We start from the raw sequence: 16,057 nt of genomic DNA on the forward strand, positions 1-16,057 counted from the left end.
ACAAGACATATACGTAGCTCATTATATAAGGGCAGTCCTAGGTACAAGACATATACACAGCTCATTATATAAGGGTAGTCCTAGGTACAAGACATATACGTAGCTCATTATATAAGGGCAGTCCAAGGTACAAGATATATACACAGCTCATTATATAAGGGCAGTCCTAGGTAGAAGACATAAACACAGCTCATTATATAAGGGCAGTCCTAGGTACAAGACATATACACAGCTCATTATATAAGGGTAGTCCTAGGTACAAGACATATACACAGCTCATTGTATAAGGGCAGTCCTAGGTACAAGACATATACACAGCTCATTATATAAGGGTAGTCCTAGGTACAAGATATATACACAGCTCATTGTATAAGTGCAGTCCTAGGTACAAGACATATACACAGCTCATTATATAAGGGCAGTCCTAGGTACAAGACATAAACACAGCTCATAATATAAGGGTAGTCATAGGTACAAGACATATACACAGCTCATTATATAAGGGCAGTCCAAGGTACAAGATATATACACAGCTCATTATATAAGGGCAGTCCTAGGTAGAAGACATATACACAGCTCATTATATAAGGGCAGTCCTAGGTACAAGATATATACAAAGCTCATTATATAAGGGTAGTCCTAGTTGGGTTTATTTATCACTGGAATTTGCACATTGACTTTATAATTTATATTTTGCATTCATAATACGGATTTTGCACTGTGGACTTTGATTTGTTGAATTTATATATTTTTGCAATTAATTTTATTGTTTTTTATATTATTGTTGATTGCTATTAACACTATTGGTAAGATCGTTGGTATCACATATATGTTGTTTAGCACCACATTTGTTTAGCGCACCAGACCACTTTTATTGTACCTAGGATTACCCTTATATAATGAGCTCTCTACATGCATTGTACCTAGGACTGCCCTTATATAATGAGCTGTGTACCTACACTGTACCTAGGATTACCCTTATATAATGAGCTGTGTACTTACACTGTACCTAGGATTACCCTTATATAATGAGCTGTGTACCTACACTGTACCTAGGATTACCCTTATATAATGAGCTGTGTACCTACACTGTACCTAGGATTACCCTTATATAATGAGCTGTGTACCTACACTGTACCTAGGGTTGCCCTTATATAATGAGCTGTGTATATGTCTTGTACCTAGGACTACCCTTATATAATGAGCTCTGTAGATGCACTGTACCTAGGATTGCCCTTATATAATGAGCTGTGTATATGTCTTGTACCTAGGACTACCCTTATATAATGAGCTCTGTACATGCACTGTACCTAGGACTGCCCTTATATAATGAGCTCTTTACATGCACTGTTCCTAGGACTACCCTTATATAATGAGCTCTGTACATACACTGTTCCTAGGACTACCCTTATATAATGAGCTCTGTACATGCACTGTTCCTAGGACTACCCTTATATAATGAGCTCTGTACATACACTGTTCCTAGGACTGCCCTTATATAATGAGCTCTGTACATACACTGTTCCTAGGACTGCCCTTATATAATGAGCTCTGTACATACACTGTTCCTAGGACTGCCCTTATATAATGAGCTCTGTACATGCACTGTACCTAGGACTACCCTTATATAATGAGCTCTGTACATGCACTGTTCCTAGGACTGCCCTTATATAATGAGCTCTGTACATGCACTGTTCCTAGGACTACCCTTATATAATGAGCTCTGTACATACACTGTTCCTAGGACTACCCTTATATAATGAGCTCTGTACATGCACTGTTCCTAGGACTACCCTTATATAATGAGCTCTGTACATACACTGTTCCTAGGACTACCCTTATATAATGAGCTCTGTACATGCACTGTTCCTAGGACTACCCTTATATAATGAGCTCTGTACATGCACTGTTCCTAGGACTACCCTTATATAATGAGCTCTGTACATGCACTGTTCCTAGGACTGCCCTTATATAATGAGCTCTGTACATGCACTGTACCTAGGACTACCCTTATATAATGAGCTCTGTACATGCACTGTTCCTAGGACTGCCCTTATATAATGAGCTCTGTACATGCACTGTTCCTAGGACTACCCTTATATAATGAGCTCTGTACATACACTGTTCCTAGGACTACCCTTATATAATGAGCTCTGTACATGCACTGTTCCTAGGACTACCCTTATATAATGAGCTCTGTACATACACTGTTCCTAGGCCTACCCTTATATAATGAGCTCTGTACATGCACTGTTCCTAGGACTACCCTTATATAATGAGCTCTGTACATACACTGTTCCTAGGACTACCCTTATATAATGAGCTCTGTACATACACTGTTCCTAGGACTGCCCTTATATAATGAGCTCTGTACATACACTGTTCCTAGGACTGCCCTTATATAATGAGCTCTGTACATACACTGTTCCTAGGACTGCCCTTATATAATGAGCTCTGTACATGCACTGTTCCTAGGACTGCCCTTATATAATGAGCTCTGTACATACACTGTTCCTAGGACTGCCCTTATATAATGAGCTCTGTACATACACTGTACCTAGGACTGCCCTTATATAATGAGCTCTGTACATGCACTGTTCCTAGGACTACCCTTATATAATGAGCTCTGTACATACACTGTACCTAGGACTGCCCTTATATAATGAGCTCTGTACATGCACTGTTCCTAGGACTGCCCTTATATAATGAGCTCTGTACATGCACTGTTCCTAGGACTACCCTTATATAATGAGCTCTGTACATACACTGTTCCTAGGACTGCCCTTATATAATGAGCTCTGTACATGCACTGTTCCTAGGACTGCCCTTATATAATGAGCTCTGTACATACACTGTTCCTAGGACTACCCTTATATAATGAGCTCTGTACATACACTGTACCTAGGACTGCCCTTATATAATGAGCTCTGTACATGCACTGTTCCTAGGACTGCCCTTATATAATGAGCTGTGTGGATTTATACCCAGGACTGTCCTGATCCATGCAGCTCTTTACAGTCATCATACTTGTGGCAGGGCTGGATGACAGGGAGGAGGAGCGCCGGGCTGTGGGCGTCTCTTGCAGTGCTCAGCACCTGTTCTTAGTGTAATGAGTGTAAGGACAGAAGGCAGGAAGTCGGACAATTCTGCTAACCTGAGTCTGTCACTGTGTGGAGAGAGGGAATGTACTAGGAGCATGCATGATCCCTCTCCTCTATAGAGGGCAGATCTACAGAACATGATGGATCTGTCAGCCAGGACCGGACTCTGTTACTTCCTGCTGTGTCTGCTCCACTTCACCCCAATAGAATCTTCATCCTCCCTGGGGACCAGCAATCCAGGGGTTCCGACTACCTCCCACCATGGGGTCACCCCTGCTGAGACTAGGCTGCCAGTCTTCACCCTGGACTACCCCCATGTTCAGATCCCCTTTGAGATCACACTGTGGATCTTGTTGGCTTCCTTGGCTAAGATCGGTGAGTAGATCGATGTTTTCCTGCTTAGAAATCACTTTGTTTCATTGTAGACAGCCATGGAAAGAAATCAGGATAGTATCTTTCCGAGATCAATGATAATGGATAGGGTGGATCAATAATCCATCATTTATATAGAAAGGGGATAGCAGTCCACGCAGAACAAGCGAGTGGGTTTAACTCAATCAATAACTTTATTTGGAGTTTGAAAGAGTTATATCAAGAGAGAAATGATTGAGAACAATAATCGATGATCGATCGCATATTATGTGTATTGCCTGTGTTATGCTTTTATATAAATATATCGATCTATCTATCTATCTATCTATCTATCTATCTATCTGTCTGTCTGTCTGTCTGTCTGTCTGTCTGTCTGTCTGTCTATCTATCTGTCTGTCTGTCTGTCTGTCTGTCTATCTATCTATCTATCTCTCTATATCTAGATAGATATCTATATATAAAAAAGCACAGGTGATACCCATAATATACAACCGATAATAGATTACTTGTTCTCAATCATTTCTCTCTAGATATATATATAATTATATTTTATATTGCTGATCAATTTACTGGTTGGTAGAAAAATATGATCAGAAGACTGAAAAATGGTCAATGCACAATACATAATAAGTGATCTGATCGATCTGTCCTGATAGGAGTAATTGATCTATAGCTGACAACTCCCATGGTCAATATGTCACACACAGGAAAGTGGATTTTGATAGATAGTTAAGATATGGTTGTTATTTAAACATGTAAGTTATCAATAGCATCTATGTTTCTATCATGCAATCTCATAATCCAATCAATGGAAATAGGGTCAAATTCATAAACAAAGCATCTCAGTGCTGCAAATGCAAAACGATAATATTCCACCTTGACTGTTTGGCTCAATTTGATCGATATCGAAATTGGTCTAAATTGGTTGCAAGCGAAGTTACGCCTTGTTAAATTATTTGCAGATTCAATCGATTTAATGATTTGGGTACAAAAATCAAAGCATGCATGGCCACCATTAGCGATCCTATCTACTGATCTATGTACTTTCCTACAATAGATTTTCCATCCAGACTGATCAGAATCATTTTTGCCTAAATGGGTAACGCAGTATGGGGTTGATTTACTAAAGGCAAATAGACTGTGCACTTTGTAAAGTGCAGTTGTACACTGCAAGAGCAGTTACTCCAGAGCTTAGTAAATGAGCAGAAGCTCTGCTGACTTCCGTCATCCAATCAGTGCAAGCAAAAATGCCTTTTTTTTTTTTCCTTGCATGTGATTGGGTATTCTTTGTACAGTGAAACTTTACCTCATTTACTAAACTCTGGATCAATTGCATTTGCAGTGTACAACTGCACTTTGCAAAGTGCACAGTCTATTTGCCTTTAGTAAATCAACCCCACTGTGCCTTTCCAGTAATTTATAGATTTGATCATATTGTCTGACTCTGTGAAGATTGTTGCATGTATGGTCACCATTAGATGAACATCAGAAAAATGAATCAGAAGAGAATACCATTCCAGTGTTTTTGTATCTCTCTGTATCCATCTTTAGTTAATAGAATGATACCTATGGACATTGCCTGCACCTGGAGGTATCATTGCACTATCTGGCACCCTCACAGGATGACTTGGTAATGAAAACCTTTACTGTATAAAGAATGATTCTTTACACAAGGGATTATTAGTCCGGGGAATGGATCTACTGCCTTGTGCCTATGGTGGCCTTGAAGTCATTTACTAGGTTGTTAAAGCTGAACATCAGGCAAACAGCAATACATATAAGGGAACCACTTCATCTCTGGAAGGTTTTATCCCCTTCCTGACAAGGCCATTTTTTGCGATACGGCACTGCGTTATTTTAAATAAAAATTGCGCAGTCGTGCGACACTACCCAAATAAAATTGATGTCCCTTTTTTCCCACAAATCAAGCTTTCTTTTGGTGGTATTCGATCACCTCTGCAGGTTTTTTTTTTTTTTTTTGCGCTATAAACAAAAAAAGAGCGACAATTCTGAAAAAAGAAAAATATATTTATATTTTTTACTTTCTGCTGTAAAGCACAGCCAATAACAAAATAAAAAATTGTTTCATCATTTTAGGCCAATATGTATTCTGCCACATATTTTATGGTAATAAAATCCCAATAAGTGTATATTGATTGGTTTGCACAAAAGTTATCGCATCTACCAACTAGGGGATAGATTTATGGCATTTTTAAAATAGTTTTTTTTTTAATTTATTTTACTAGTAATGGCGGCGATCAGCGATTTTTAGCAGGACTGCGACCTTTGCGGCAGGCAGATCAGACACCTAACTGACACTTTTGAGGGGACCAGTGACATTACTACAGTAATCAGTGCTTAAAATATGCACTTTTACTGTAATAATGACACTGGCAGAGAAGGGGGTTAACACCAGGGGCGATCAAATTGTTAAATGTGTCCTTAGGAGGTGCTTTCTAACTGTGTGGAGGATTTACTCACTGGATGAATACAGAGAACTGTGTTCCTAAAAAGGATCCCTGTGTTCATCTCTGGCAGAATGCCAGTCTGCCTTGTTTATATAGGCAGACCACCATTCTGTCTCTAAGGGGAGCAATCGCAGATGGCCGACGGACATAGTGTGTGCCCCACTGACTATTCCACGAAATGATGTACAGGTGCGTCATTTCGCGCAATAGAGCCGACCTGCCGCAGTAAAACTACAGAGGCTGGTCGGCATTTGGTTAATTCCCAAAGGAGATATACTCCTGTTCATTCCTGTCCATCCAGTCATGAAATTTACATAGCTCTGTCCCACAGTGCAGCCCTGTTTAGCAGAGGAGGGAACCTGATCTTTCTCTGCTCCAGTTTCACTTCTTACAGGTTCCCCCTGCCCTATATCAGACAGTGAGTGGAGAAGCAGCATACAGATAAACTCATCGCTCTGTCCCTGCTCTCTCCTCCTGTCAGCATGCTTTGCACTACAGCACACTAGATTGGCTCATTGTGCTGCTTCTCCCACCCTTTCTCTGGGCTCTGCTGTACAAACTGTAGAGTAGCCTGCAAGAGGCTGATACCAAGTCAATAATTTCAAAATATATTGACTTTTGTATTAATAAGAACAGAGTTGTGTTAGTTTGCACCTTTTTATATCTGCCTGGAGTTCAGCTTGGAAAGACAAGGTTCTAAAAGCTTAGCAAGGATTGCAAAAGCCTGAAGTGCCGGTTCACACTGGTGCAATGCGGGAACCCTGCGAATCCACTGCGGGTTCCCGCATCGCACCTGACTCGCAGGCAGTTCATACTGCCATATGTGAACTGCTGGGGGTGTCAATACAAAGTTAATGACACCCCCAGATCAGTTCGCATATCGCAGTGCGAACTGTCAATTCAGACAGCAATCGGATCGCATAGGTGTGAACAGCCACGCGATCTGATTCTGGTGCTGACCAAAAAAAAGGTCCTGCACGACTTTGGCCTGAATCCGATGCAAATTCAGTTATACAATCTGTATGGCTGAATTCGTAACACACAAACATCACATGTGATTTGCAGAGCAGTGCGGTGCGAATCACATGCAGTGTCTGACATCGCTATAGTGTGAACTGGCACTTAGGGCTCATTGAATGCGTTTATAAACGCAGTATGAATGCACATGCAAGAAAAACGAATGTATCTTAATCAGTCTAGTTTACACCATTGCTGTGTTTTAAAAAAAAAAACAGCATGCTGCATTTTTTTTTGCATGTTAACAAGTATTTTTTACTGCCTAGTGGCGATTTTGTATTGAGCGGGGGGGGGGGGGGGGGGTGTGCTGCAACTGCAGACTAAGCGTTTGGCATGTGTTCATGGCGCGGCCCTATTCACTTATATGGGAGAGTTTTACCAGCAGTTCTGCCTGCTAATCTCTGCATGTCGCGTGGAAATTGTGGCACTGTGATGAAAAGCATCACACCCACTGCAGTGTGTACAAACTCAACTAGCACTGTGTCTGCTTGTAGGTGGGTGGTCAACGAGCAGTAAAAACATGGATCAACCACCTGTTTTACCACCCCCTACCCCCAGTTTATAAGGAGTCTTCCAGCTTTTGGATGTGTGCCAAGGTATCCACCCATTTAAGTATTATATGAGCTCTCCAGTGTAATATGTTACATCATTTTTAATTTTAGACTCTACACCTGGGTTAGTGTGGATCACCTGTAATCTCATTGACACAACCCATTACAGTCAGAAAGATGCAGCGTCTTGGTCAGCAGTTACAAAGCAGCATGGGTGTTATTATTGATGCAATGGGGTTGCTTTACTAAAGGCAAACAGACTGTGCACTTTGCAAGGGCAATTGCTCCAGAGATTAGTAAATGAGGGGAAGTTTCACTTTGCAAAGTATACCCAATCATGTGCAAGAAAAAAAAAAAAAAAAAAACAGCATTTTTGTTTGCTTTTACATGATTGGATGATGGAAGTCAGTAGAATCCCCCCTCATTTAATAAGCTCTGGAGTAACTGCTCTTGCAGAGTGTCGCTGCACTTTGCAAAGTGCACAGTTTGTTTGCCTTTAGTAAATAAATGCCAATGTATGACACGGCTCTCTGTGCTCCTTCCTAATGGGAACTGCAAATTCCCCCGAGGGTTCCACAGTACTGTTTATCAAAAAGAACTATCTCTGTTTCTGCCTGTTACTGATTCACAGCTAAAGATTTCTTTTTAATGTAACTAAGTTTTTACAAATAAATCACCTTTAGGCCCTGTTCACACCTGAGCGTATTAGAATCATGGGTAGAATCGCACGATTCTGCCTGCGATTCCAGAACCGAAACAAAATGCCCAAAGCGCTTGCCGTGACATTATTTCTTAATGACATTCCAATCGCAGTGTGGTTTTGCCTCGATTGTCGTTTGTCAAAACACACAAAAATTGCAGCAAAACACGCAGCGCCAAATGCTTTGGCTCAGTGCCCAAATTTAATACATGAGCGTCTTAGGTGTGTTTTTGGAGTGGAGGGAGGCCAAATTGAAATGAATGGCGCCATTCCAAAAATGTCAGCGTCACTCAGGTGTGAACGGATTCTAAGGCTGCTATCAAAAGGGTGGCCAGAGGACAGTAAGGGTAAAAACAGGCAGTTTATCTGAGTTTTTACTACCCAACTGCTCCCAGCTACAAGAGGGAACATGGTGCCATTCAGGTGAGGATACATTGCCAGGGTGCAGCGGTGCAGTAAATTTAAGGGTTCATGTGGAATTGTTAGGGCTCATGTACACAGGGCAGTTGAAAACTGAGATAAAAGACAAAAAAAGAAAAGAGTGCGCACCGACCTAATGCATTACCATTAAAACCATTTATTAAAATATTAAAAAGTGTACTGAATACTCACAAAACTGGTGTGATATTACACACATCAACATAGCATGTACAATCTCCAAGGTAGCCAAGGTCCCACATATAGCGAATAGGCATGCAGATGGTCGCATGGGGCTGCTGTGGCTAGGCTGACGCGTTTCAGGGGCGAACCCCCTTCCTCAGAGCCAGAGAAATGCTGCGAATCCACACCTTTGGGGGCTGATGGCAGTGATATATGTGGTAAGGGTTAAAAATATTGTAACCACACCATAGAGGGAGGGGTCCCCAAGGCCCCATGGATGAGGCTTGGGCCATACTCTGCTATTTAAACTTGTGAGTTGGACATGACACAGTGGCTCTGAGGAAGAGGCAAAGCCTCGAAACGCGGCAGCCGTCATCCGATAAGGACAGTGGACATTGGTATGGACTGCTCCTGATATTCAAACACTTGCTTTTGATAGGACTGATTTACACCTTTGTTTGTGAGTAGCCATTTTTATGTGAAAAAAAAAAAAAAAACATTTTTAAATGTCCGAAAATATCGACCGATACCGATATCCGATGACCAAAATATCGGTATTGGCAATAAAAAAACGATATCGGTCGATCACTACTTGTAACGTCCTCTGTGAGCTCCCAAAACCTCTCCATACCCGTTACTTCTGTTTGTTTGAAATAAGCAGTGCATGTTAGTTGCAGTCATGTACGCTGCTCTATGCACACTGCAGATCACATAGTCTATAGTCCATCTCAGCAGCAAGAAAGAGAGGGTGGCAACAGTTCTACATTCAGGAATGAACGTAGCCACCCTCTAGGAAGTCAGGAAATCACAAGTATTTTTTATGCTGAATTTTCCCGTAAACTCCTGGCAGAAAAACAGCAAAATATTATATTAAAATAATGCACCAGTGCATGCAGCTTTAAGTAGATTTTTTTTTAAACCAGAGTTTAGCATCACTTCCAGTCTCAAGTATAATTGATACCAGTGTGTTGCATAACAAAAACAAAAAAAAGAAGGAAAAATAGAAAAAATAAACAGTATTTCACAGTTTGTAAACATAGTGTTTTTCCTTTCTGTAATAAAAGAAGTTGTTTGACTAATAGAGACATTGATGTCGGCTGCATGAACAGCACTGATTATTATAATTATGTTTTTTACTTCCAATCTATGGAATGCAATGCAGTATATGAGACCTATTTTTATTTTTTTTTTGAATGATGAATTCTTCAGTGCTTTTGGTCAATGCAGAGAAGGAGGATTACTAGTGTAGTGCATTAAGTGCCCATTGACAATAGAGGGTGGCGTCATGTGCTGGCATGATCTGACTGCCCCCAGGCCAATTGTTTGGGTTTAATCCAGCAGAGAAGTGCTGTGATTGAGGTTATCTCAGGAGAAATAATAGTGACTGGACAGGTTTTTTATTGTGACTTACAGCATTGGCTGGCAGTGTCTACCAGTACCAAGTAAAAGTAACAGTGTCACCCAACCTAGCTCAATCGGGTTACTGTCATGTCATGTCTTTGGGTGCCTTATTCTCTGTCACTAGACCATAAAACTAACTCTGCCCTAAAGCCTCGTACACACGCACCGATTGTTGGCCGTGAATTTTCGGCCAACGTCCGATCGGCCGATTGTCGGCTTGTTGATGCTTCCGACAACCCGACTGCGACTTTTCGGCCGAACAAAATCTGGTGTGCAGGCTATAAAATTTTTGTTGGCCGTCACCAAAACGGCCAATTTTCCGTCAGTCAGTACAGATTTCGGCAGACAAAAATCAGATGAGCAAGACTGGGCATGCTCAGAGAAGAAAAAACACACGGAAAGTTAACCAGCACATGACATCACTTCTGAAGTTGGTTTCTGTCGGCCAACAAAAGTCAAGTGCAAGTCTAGAGCACATTTCAACCAACACAACAACACTGGACAAAAGACGGCCGATCGGTCGGCCAACAATCGGTGCGTGTGTACGAGGCATTAGTTGGTTAGCCTGTGTCTGTGACAGTGGTTGTGTTACCAAAACAAAAATGACAGGGGCTGCTCAAGGCTCCATCAGGTGATGAACCGCTAGGAGTGCAGCTGGAAGGAGGAGACTCCAACAATACCCAAAGCATTGGCACCGGTTGGGTGATGTAACTGCTGTAGGAATTGAGCATCATTGTCAATTTTCACCAAGCCGCTTAGGACCCAGAATTGTGCAGACACATGACTGCTAAGGGAACTTCTATGACCCTGTGTTGAGGAGAATGGTGGGTCAAGTTGGAAGACCCTTTGAAGTTTAAAAGGTCCTGGCTGGGTATGGAGCCACAAGCGCTTGTGACCTTTTGTAATGAGAGGTCCATGTAATCTGGTAAGGGAGTTTTTCAGCTATTTGGTGGTGGTATTGACACGCATGATCACTCTTTAACCACTTAAGCCCCGGAAGATTTTGACCCCTTTCCTGGCCAGGGCCTATTTTGCGATTCGGCACTGCGTGACTTTAACGGACAATTGCGCGGTCGTGCGACGCTGTACCTAAACAAATTTGGTGTTCTTTTTTTCCCACAAACAGAGCTTTCTTTTGGTGGTATTTGATCACCTGTGCGATTTTTTGATCATGCGCTATAAACAAAAAAAGAGCGTCCATTTTGCAAAAATAACAATATTTTTCACATTTTTTTATATGAAATTCCCCAAAAAAATGTAAACATCAAAATTTTTTAACATTTTAGGCCAATTTGTTTTATGCTACATATGTTTGGTAAAAAAAAAATCGCAAAAAGCGTATTTTGATTGGTTTGCGCAAAAGTTATTGCGTTTACTAACTAAGGGAAAGATTTTTGTCATTTTTGTTGTTTTTTTTTTTACGAGTAATGGCGGCGATCTGCGATTTTTTTTGCGTGACTGCGACATTGCGGCGGACAGATCAGACCCTTGACTGACATTTTTGACACTTTTGGGGTTACCAGTGACATTACTGCAGTAATCAGTGCTATAGATATGCACTGTTACTGTAAAAATGACACTGGCAGTGAAGGAGTTAACTTTATTGGAGAGGGAGGGGTTAAGTGTATCCCTAGGGGCGTGTTTCTAACTGTGATTGGCTGTGGCTCCTAGTGTAAGAACAGAGATCAACGGTCCTACATAGCAGAACCGTTTGATCTCCATTCTTGCACAGGGAAGAATGACAGGCGGCTTTGTTTACATTAGCCGCCTGCCTTTCTTCCGGTGTAACAGAAGATCGCGAGTGCCCAACGGACATCGGGTCAGCCGGGCACATGCACGGGGGGGTCCGTGACCGCACGGGAGCGGGAGCGCGCCTCCAGCGGCGCACGCTCGCTCCCTAGACCCTCACAGGCTAGTGACGTAGCCCTACGCCGCTTTGCCTGTGAGGGGCTGACTGCCGACGTAAATTGTCGTGCGGCAGTCGGCAAGCAGTTAAGATGGTGAATGATAGTGAAACTCACAAGGATCATCATAATACACTTGTGGACTTTATATGTTTACTAATTTAGCGCAACTTAAGAAAGCTAAACTGCTAGTACAAGGACAGAGCTTATCCCAGCTCAAAACATCTAGTAGGGAAAAGAAGGCCTAATATTTGCACTTTACAGCAAAACCCCTCCAACCAGGCCCAACAGGTTTCGCTCATGGGAAAAACTCATAGGTGAAATGAGGCTCCAGGGCAGAGTGAAACGCATTGGGATCATGGCCTGGTTAGAGCCCAGGCTGAGGCTTTCATACACCTTCTTACAGGGTTTTGCTGTGATGTGCAACTTTTAGGACTTTCTTTCCCTACTGGCTGTGTTACCAAATCCGGTTTCCCAGTTATCAAAAACACTCTATAGGGTAAAGAGAAGTGATAAAAAGGATTTCCAATGGCTTTAATAAACACTGTAATGCTCTGCAACTGATGCAAGAGTGGTAAGTGACCAATAAACAATTCATAGTGGTATGACCAATGAAGGCTCTAAACCAGGGGTGTCCAAACTATGGCCCTCCAGCTGTTCAAGAACTACAATTCCCATCATGCCTGGGTATGTCTGTGAATGTCAGAATTTTACAATGCCAAGTGGAATGTGTAGTTCTGCAACAGCTGGAGGGCCGTAGTTTGGAGATCCCTGCTCTAAACAGTACTAAGTGCCCATTTTGATCTTTGCACCACAGTGTGGTGTGTCGATCTGTCATTTATTTTGAATAGCACCCCAACAAACATCACCATAGCAGTCAACTGACAAGTTACCACAATGCACCACAATCCACATGCTGTACGTTGTGATGTCCTAGGTTAAAAAAAACCCCCATGCATTCCCAATTTTTGAAGGATTAAAATGCGCTGACAGATTATTTAAAATAAATATGCTGCTTGAATGTAGAACACTGTGAACTGGGAGCACTGTTAATTCAATGAGCTGAAATTGCGCTGGACCGCACCAAAAGCGGTGCATGCACTACTTTACAAAACACACAGGGACTAGATTGCATGGGACTACTGTAACATGCAATCCAGTGCAGGCAAATGCACTTGTGTTTGAGGTGTTGTTAACCTTAACACACCCGCTGCAGATCGCAAGTGCATTGCAATTTGAATGCAATATGGGTAAGGCGCATGGAATGTGGATTTCCCCCATCGTGTTCTGCTGTGAACTGTCCCTTAACCTCCCTGGCGGTATGATTATTTCTGATTTTAGGTGCTGAAAGCGGTACCATTATTTTGCTAGTAATTCTTAAGGACGAGCAGCCCAAACCAACTAGTTTTTTTTTACTGTGCGCTCTTCTATATAACATCTCGGGTATGATAAAGTTTGAAACGCAAAATCATAAATTAAATTATAACAACTAACTATAAATAAGTTAAAGCATATATATATATAAAAAGTACAGTATATATTATATAAATATATATATGTGTGTGTATACATATATAGATATAGATATATATATATAGATATACGTGTATATCTATATATATATAAAAAGTACAGTAAAACTGCAGGAAAGGGCACTGGGGGGCATTTTGTAATGTAATCCAATAGGATTGCAATATATCAGTGTGTTTGTGTGTTTTACTTTTCAAATTTGCCGCCGGTTCCACCCCCCTGGGAGCGTCACATCGCAGGTAACGGAAGCCGGGGCTCACAGCATCGGGCGTAAGATCCGGCCACCGTATGCTGCAGGGACACATCGCGGGATCCCGGGGAAAAGGTAAGTAACCTCTACCAGGATCCAGTGATGCTCCCTGGCGGTACCCCGAGTGTGGCTCGAGGTTATCGCTAATGGCACTGAAATTTAACCCCGAGCCACACTCGGGAATACCGCTAAGGAGGTTAAAGAAGAACTAAGGCTCCATTCACACCTGAGCGTATCATATTCAGGCGTTTGGTTTGACATTGTTCGGGTGTTTTTTCAGGCGTTTTTTGCAGGTGTTGACATCTAACAAAAACGCTTGTAATCTGCCAAAAAAGAAGCTCATGTATTTTTTGAGATTCAGGAGTTTTGCTTCAGGTGACAAAATGCTTGAATGTGAACAGGGGGCCATTGAAATGAATAGGGTTTTGCTTATTGAGCATTTTGAGACTTCAGAGATAAGCGTTGTATGAGCTGAAAAACACTCAGGTGTGAACAGGGCCTAAGGCTCCATTCACACCTGAGCGTATCTTTTTTTTTTTGGGCTTTTTTCAGGCGTTATTTTGGGCTTTTTTCAGGCTTTTTTGCAGGTGTTTGGAGGCAAGCATTGACATCTAATAAAAACGCTTGTGATCTGCCAAAAAAGAAGCTCATGCACTTTTTTAAGCTTCAGGCATTTTGCTTCAGGAGATAAAACGCTCATATGTGAACAGGGGCCATTGAAATTAATGGGGTTTTGCTTGTTGGGCGTTCTGAGACTTCAGAGATGAGCGTTTTACGAGCTGAAATACGCTCGGATGTGAACAGGGCCTAAAAGACAAACTTTTTTTCAGTTTTTTTGCCATCTGTGTCCCATTGGGGAGATTCCTGTCACATAGCTAACATAGAAGGTCAGAGGAAATCCCTCCAAAGTGAGGGTATCCCTGGATGTCACCAGGATCACCAAAACTAGTGTCCCCATTGGAAGATTTCTCTTCTATTACTTTTCTGGGAACAACCAAATATTTGTAAATTTCTTTTAAATTCTCAATAATAACATTAACCAGGATACATATAGAGGGTGAACCTTTCTAACAGGGCACAGAAAGCAATAAAAACCGTTCAGGTCTTTTAACCCCTCTCCACTCCACAACAAAAGTTTTGCCTTTAGTTATACTTTAACACGTTCAGTATGAATTAACCCAACCTGTATACTGTAAAAGAGCCCTTACAGTTTATCGAAAGCCAAAACTTTTGTTCAGCTTTGGATAGAGTATGGAAGGCTAAAACCCTTGTGAGTTTTTTTCTGCTCGTGTTCCCATAGAAATAAGACCAGGGAACCAGATTCCTTGATTTCTAATGTAGGGAACAGAATTATAGCTAGAATATCAAATTTTTTTCTTAGTAGCAACCATTGCTTCTTCTGTAATATTCTACAAGCATTAGTCTTAGTCTGACTTTTACGGTATATAAAGTGCAGTGTAAAGTAACCCATGGCAGCAATATAGCTATTATTTCTGGATGACCGGTACTATTTACAGTTGCTGGGCAGAGTCATTGCATTTTCATTTGAATAATACAAATTTACATACTGGGCTTTCCATTTCTCTGCAGAGTAGGATAGGATCAGAGTATCACAGTGAATGGTAGTATATTGTCATCATACATTGTGCTATATGTGTGTGTTTGGAGAGTCAGGGCATCAATCACTTCAGCTCCGGAAGCTTTTAACCCCTTAATGTGACCAGGCCGTTTTTTGCGATACAGCACTGCGTTGCTTTAACTGACAATTGCGCATTTGTGCGATGTTGTACTCATATAAACTTGATGTCCTTTTTTCCCATAAATAGAGCTTTCTTTTGCTGGTATTTGATCACCCCTGCGGTTTTTAATTTTTGCGCTATACAAAAAAATGACAGACAATTAAAAAAAATATATATATATATATATATATATATATATATATATATATATATATATATATATATATATATATATATATATATATATATTTTTTTTTTTTTTTTACTTTCTGCTTTAAATCATTTCCAATAAAAAAATGTAAAAAATCTACTTTGGGTTGGGCTGGGAAGAGTAAGAGTAGCACTTTGACAGCACTTTCTAATTGTTTGTCTTTTGCTTTTGCCTCATCCAGTAAGCTAGATCAGCCTTTTTCAACCCTGGGGT

At 41.2% G+C, this 16,057-nt stretch overlaps 1 protein-coding gene across 1 annotated transcript in view; it reads left to right on the plus strand.

The window, feature by feature from the left end:
* The first annotated feature begins 3,144 nt into the window (after positions 1-3,144).
* The window catches only part of LOC309546412 (sodium/hydrogen exchanger 2-like), a 112,002-nt gene continuing 99,089 nt past the window's right edge, over positions 3,145-16,057 (plus strand). The window contains exon 1 of the mRNA XM_082246073.1: positions 3,145-3,476. Coding sequence (XP_082102199.1) covers positions 3,239-3,476 — 238 coding nt within the window. The 5' untranslated portion in view covers positions 3,145-3,238. The remainder of the gene's footprint in view (positions 3,477-16,057) is intronic.

This window comes from Pelophylax lessonae, assembly GCF_965119305.1.
Source record: "Pelophylax lessonae genome assembly, chromosome: 2".
Classification (NCBI taxonomy): domain Eukaryota; kingdom Metazoa; phylum Chordata; class Amphibia; order Anura; family Ranidae; genus Pelophylax; species Pelophylax lessonae.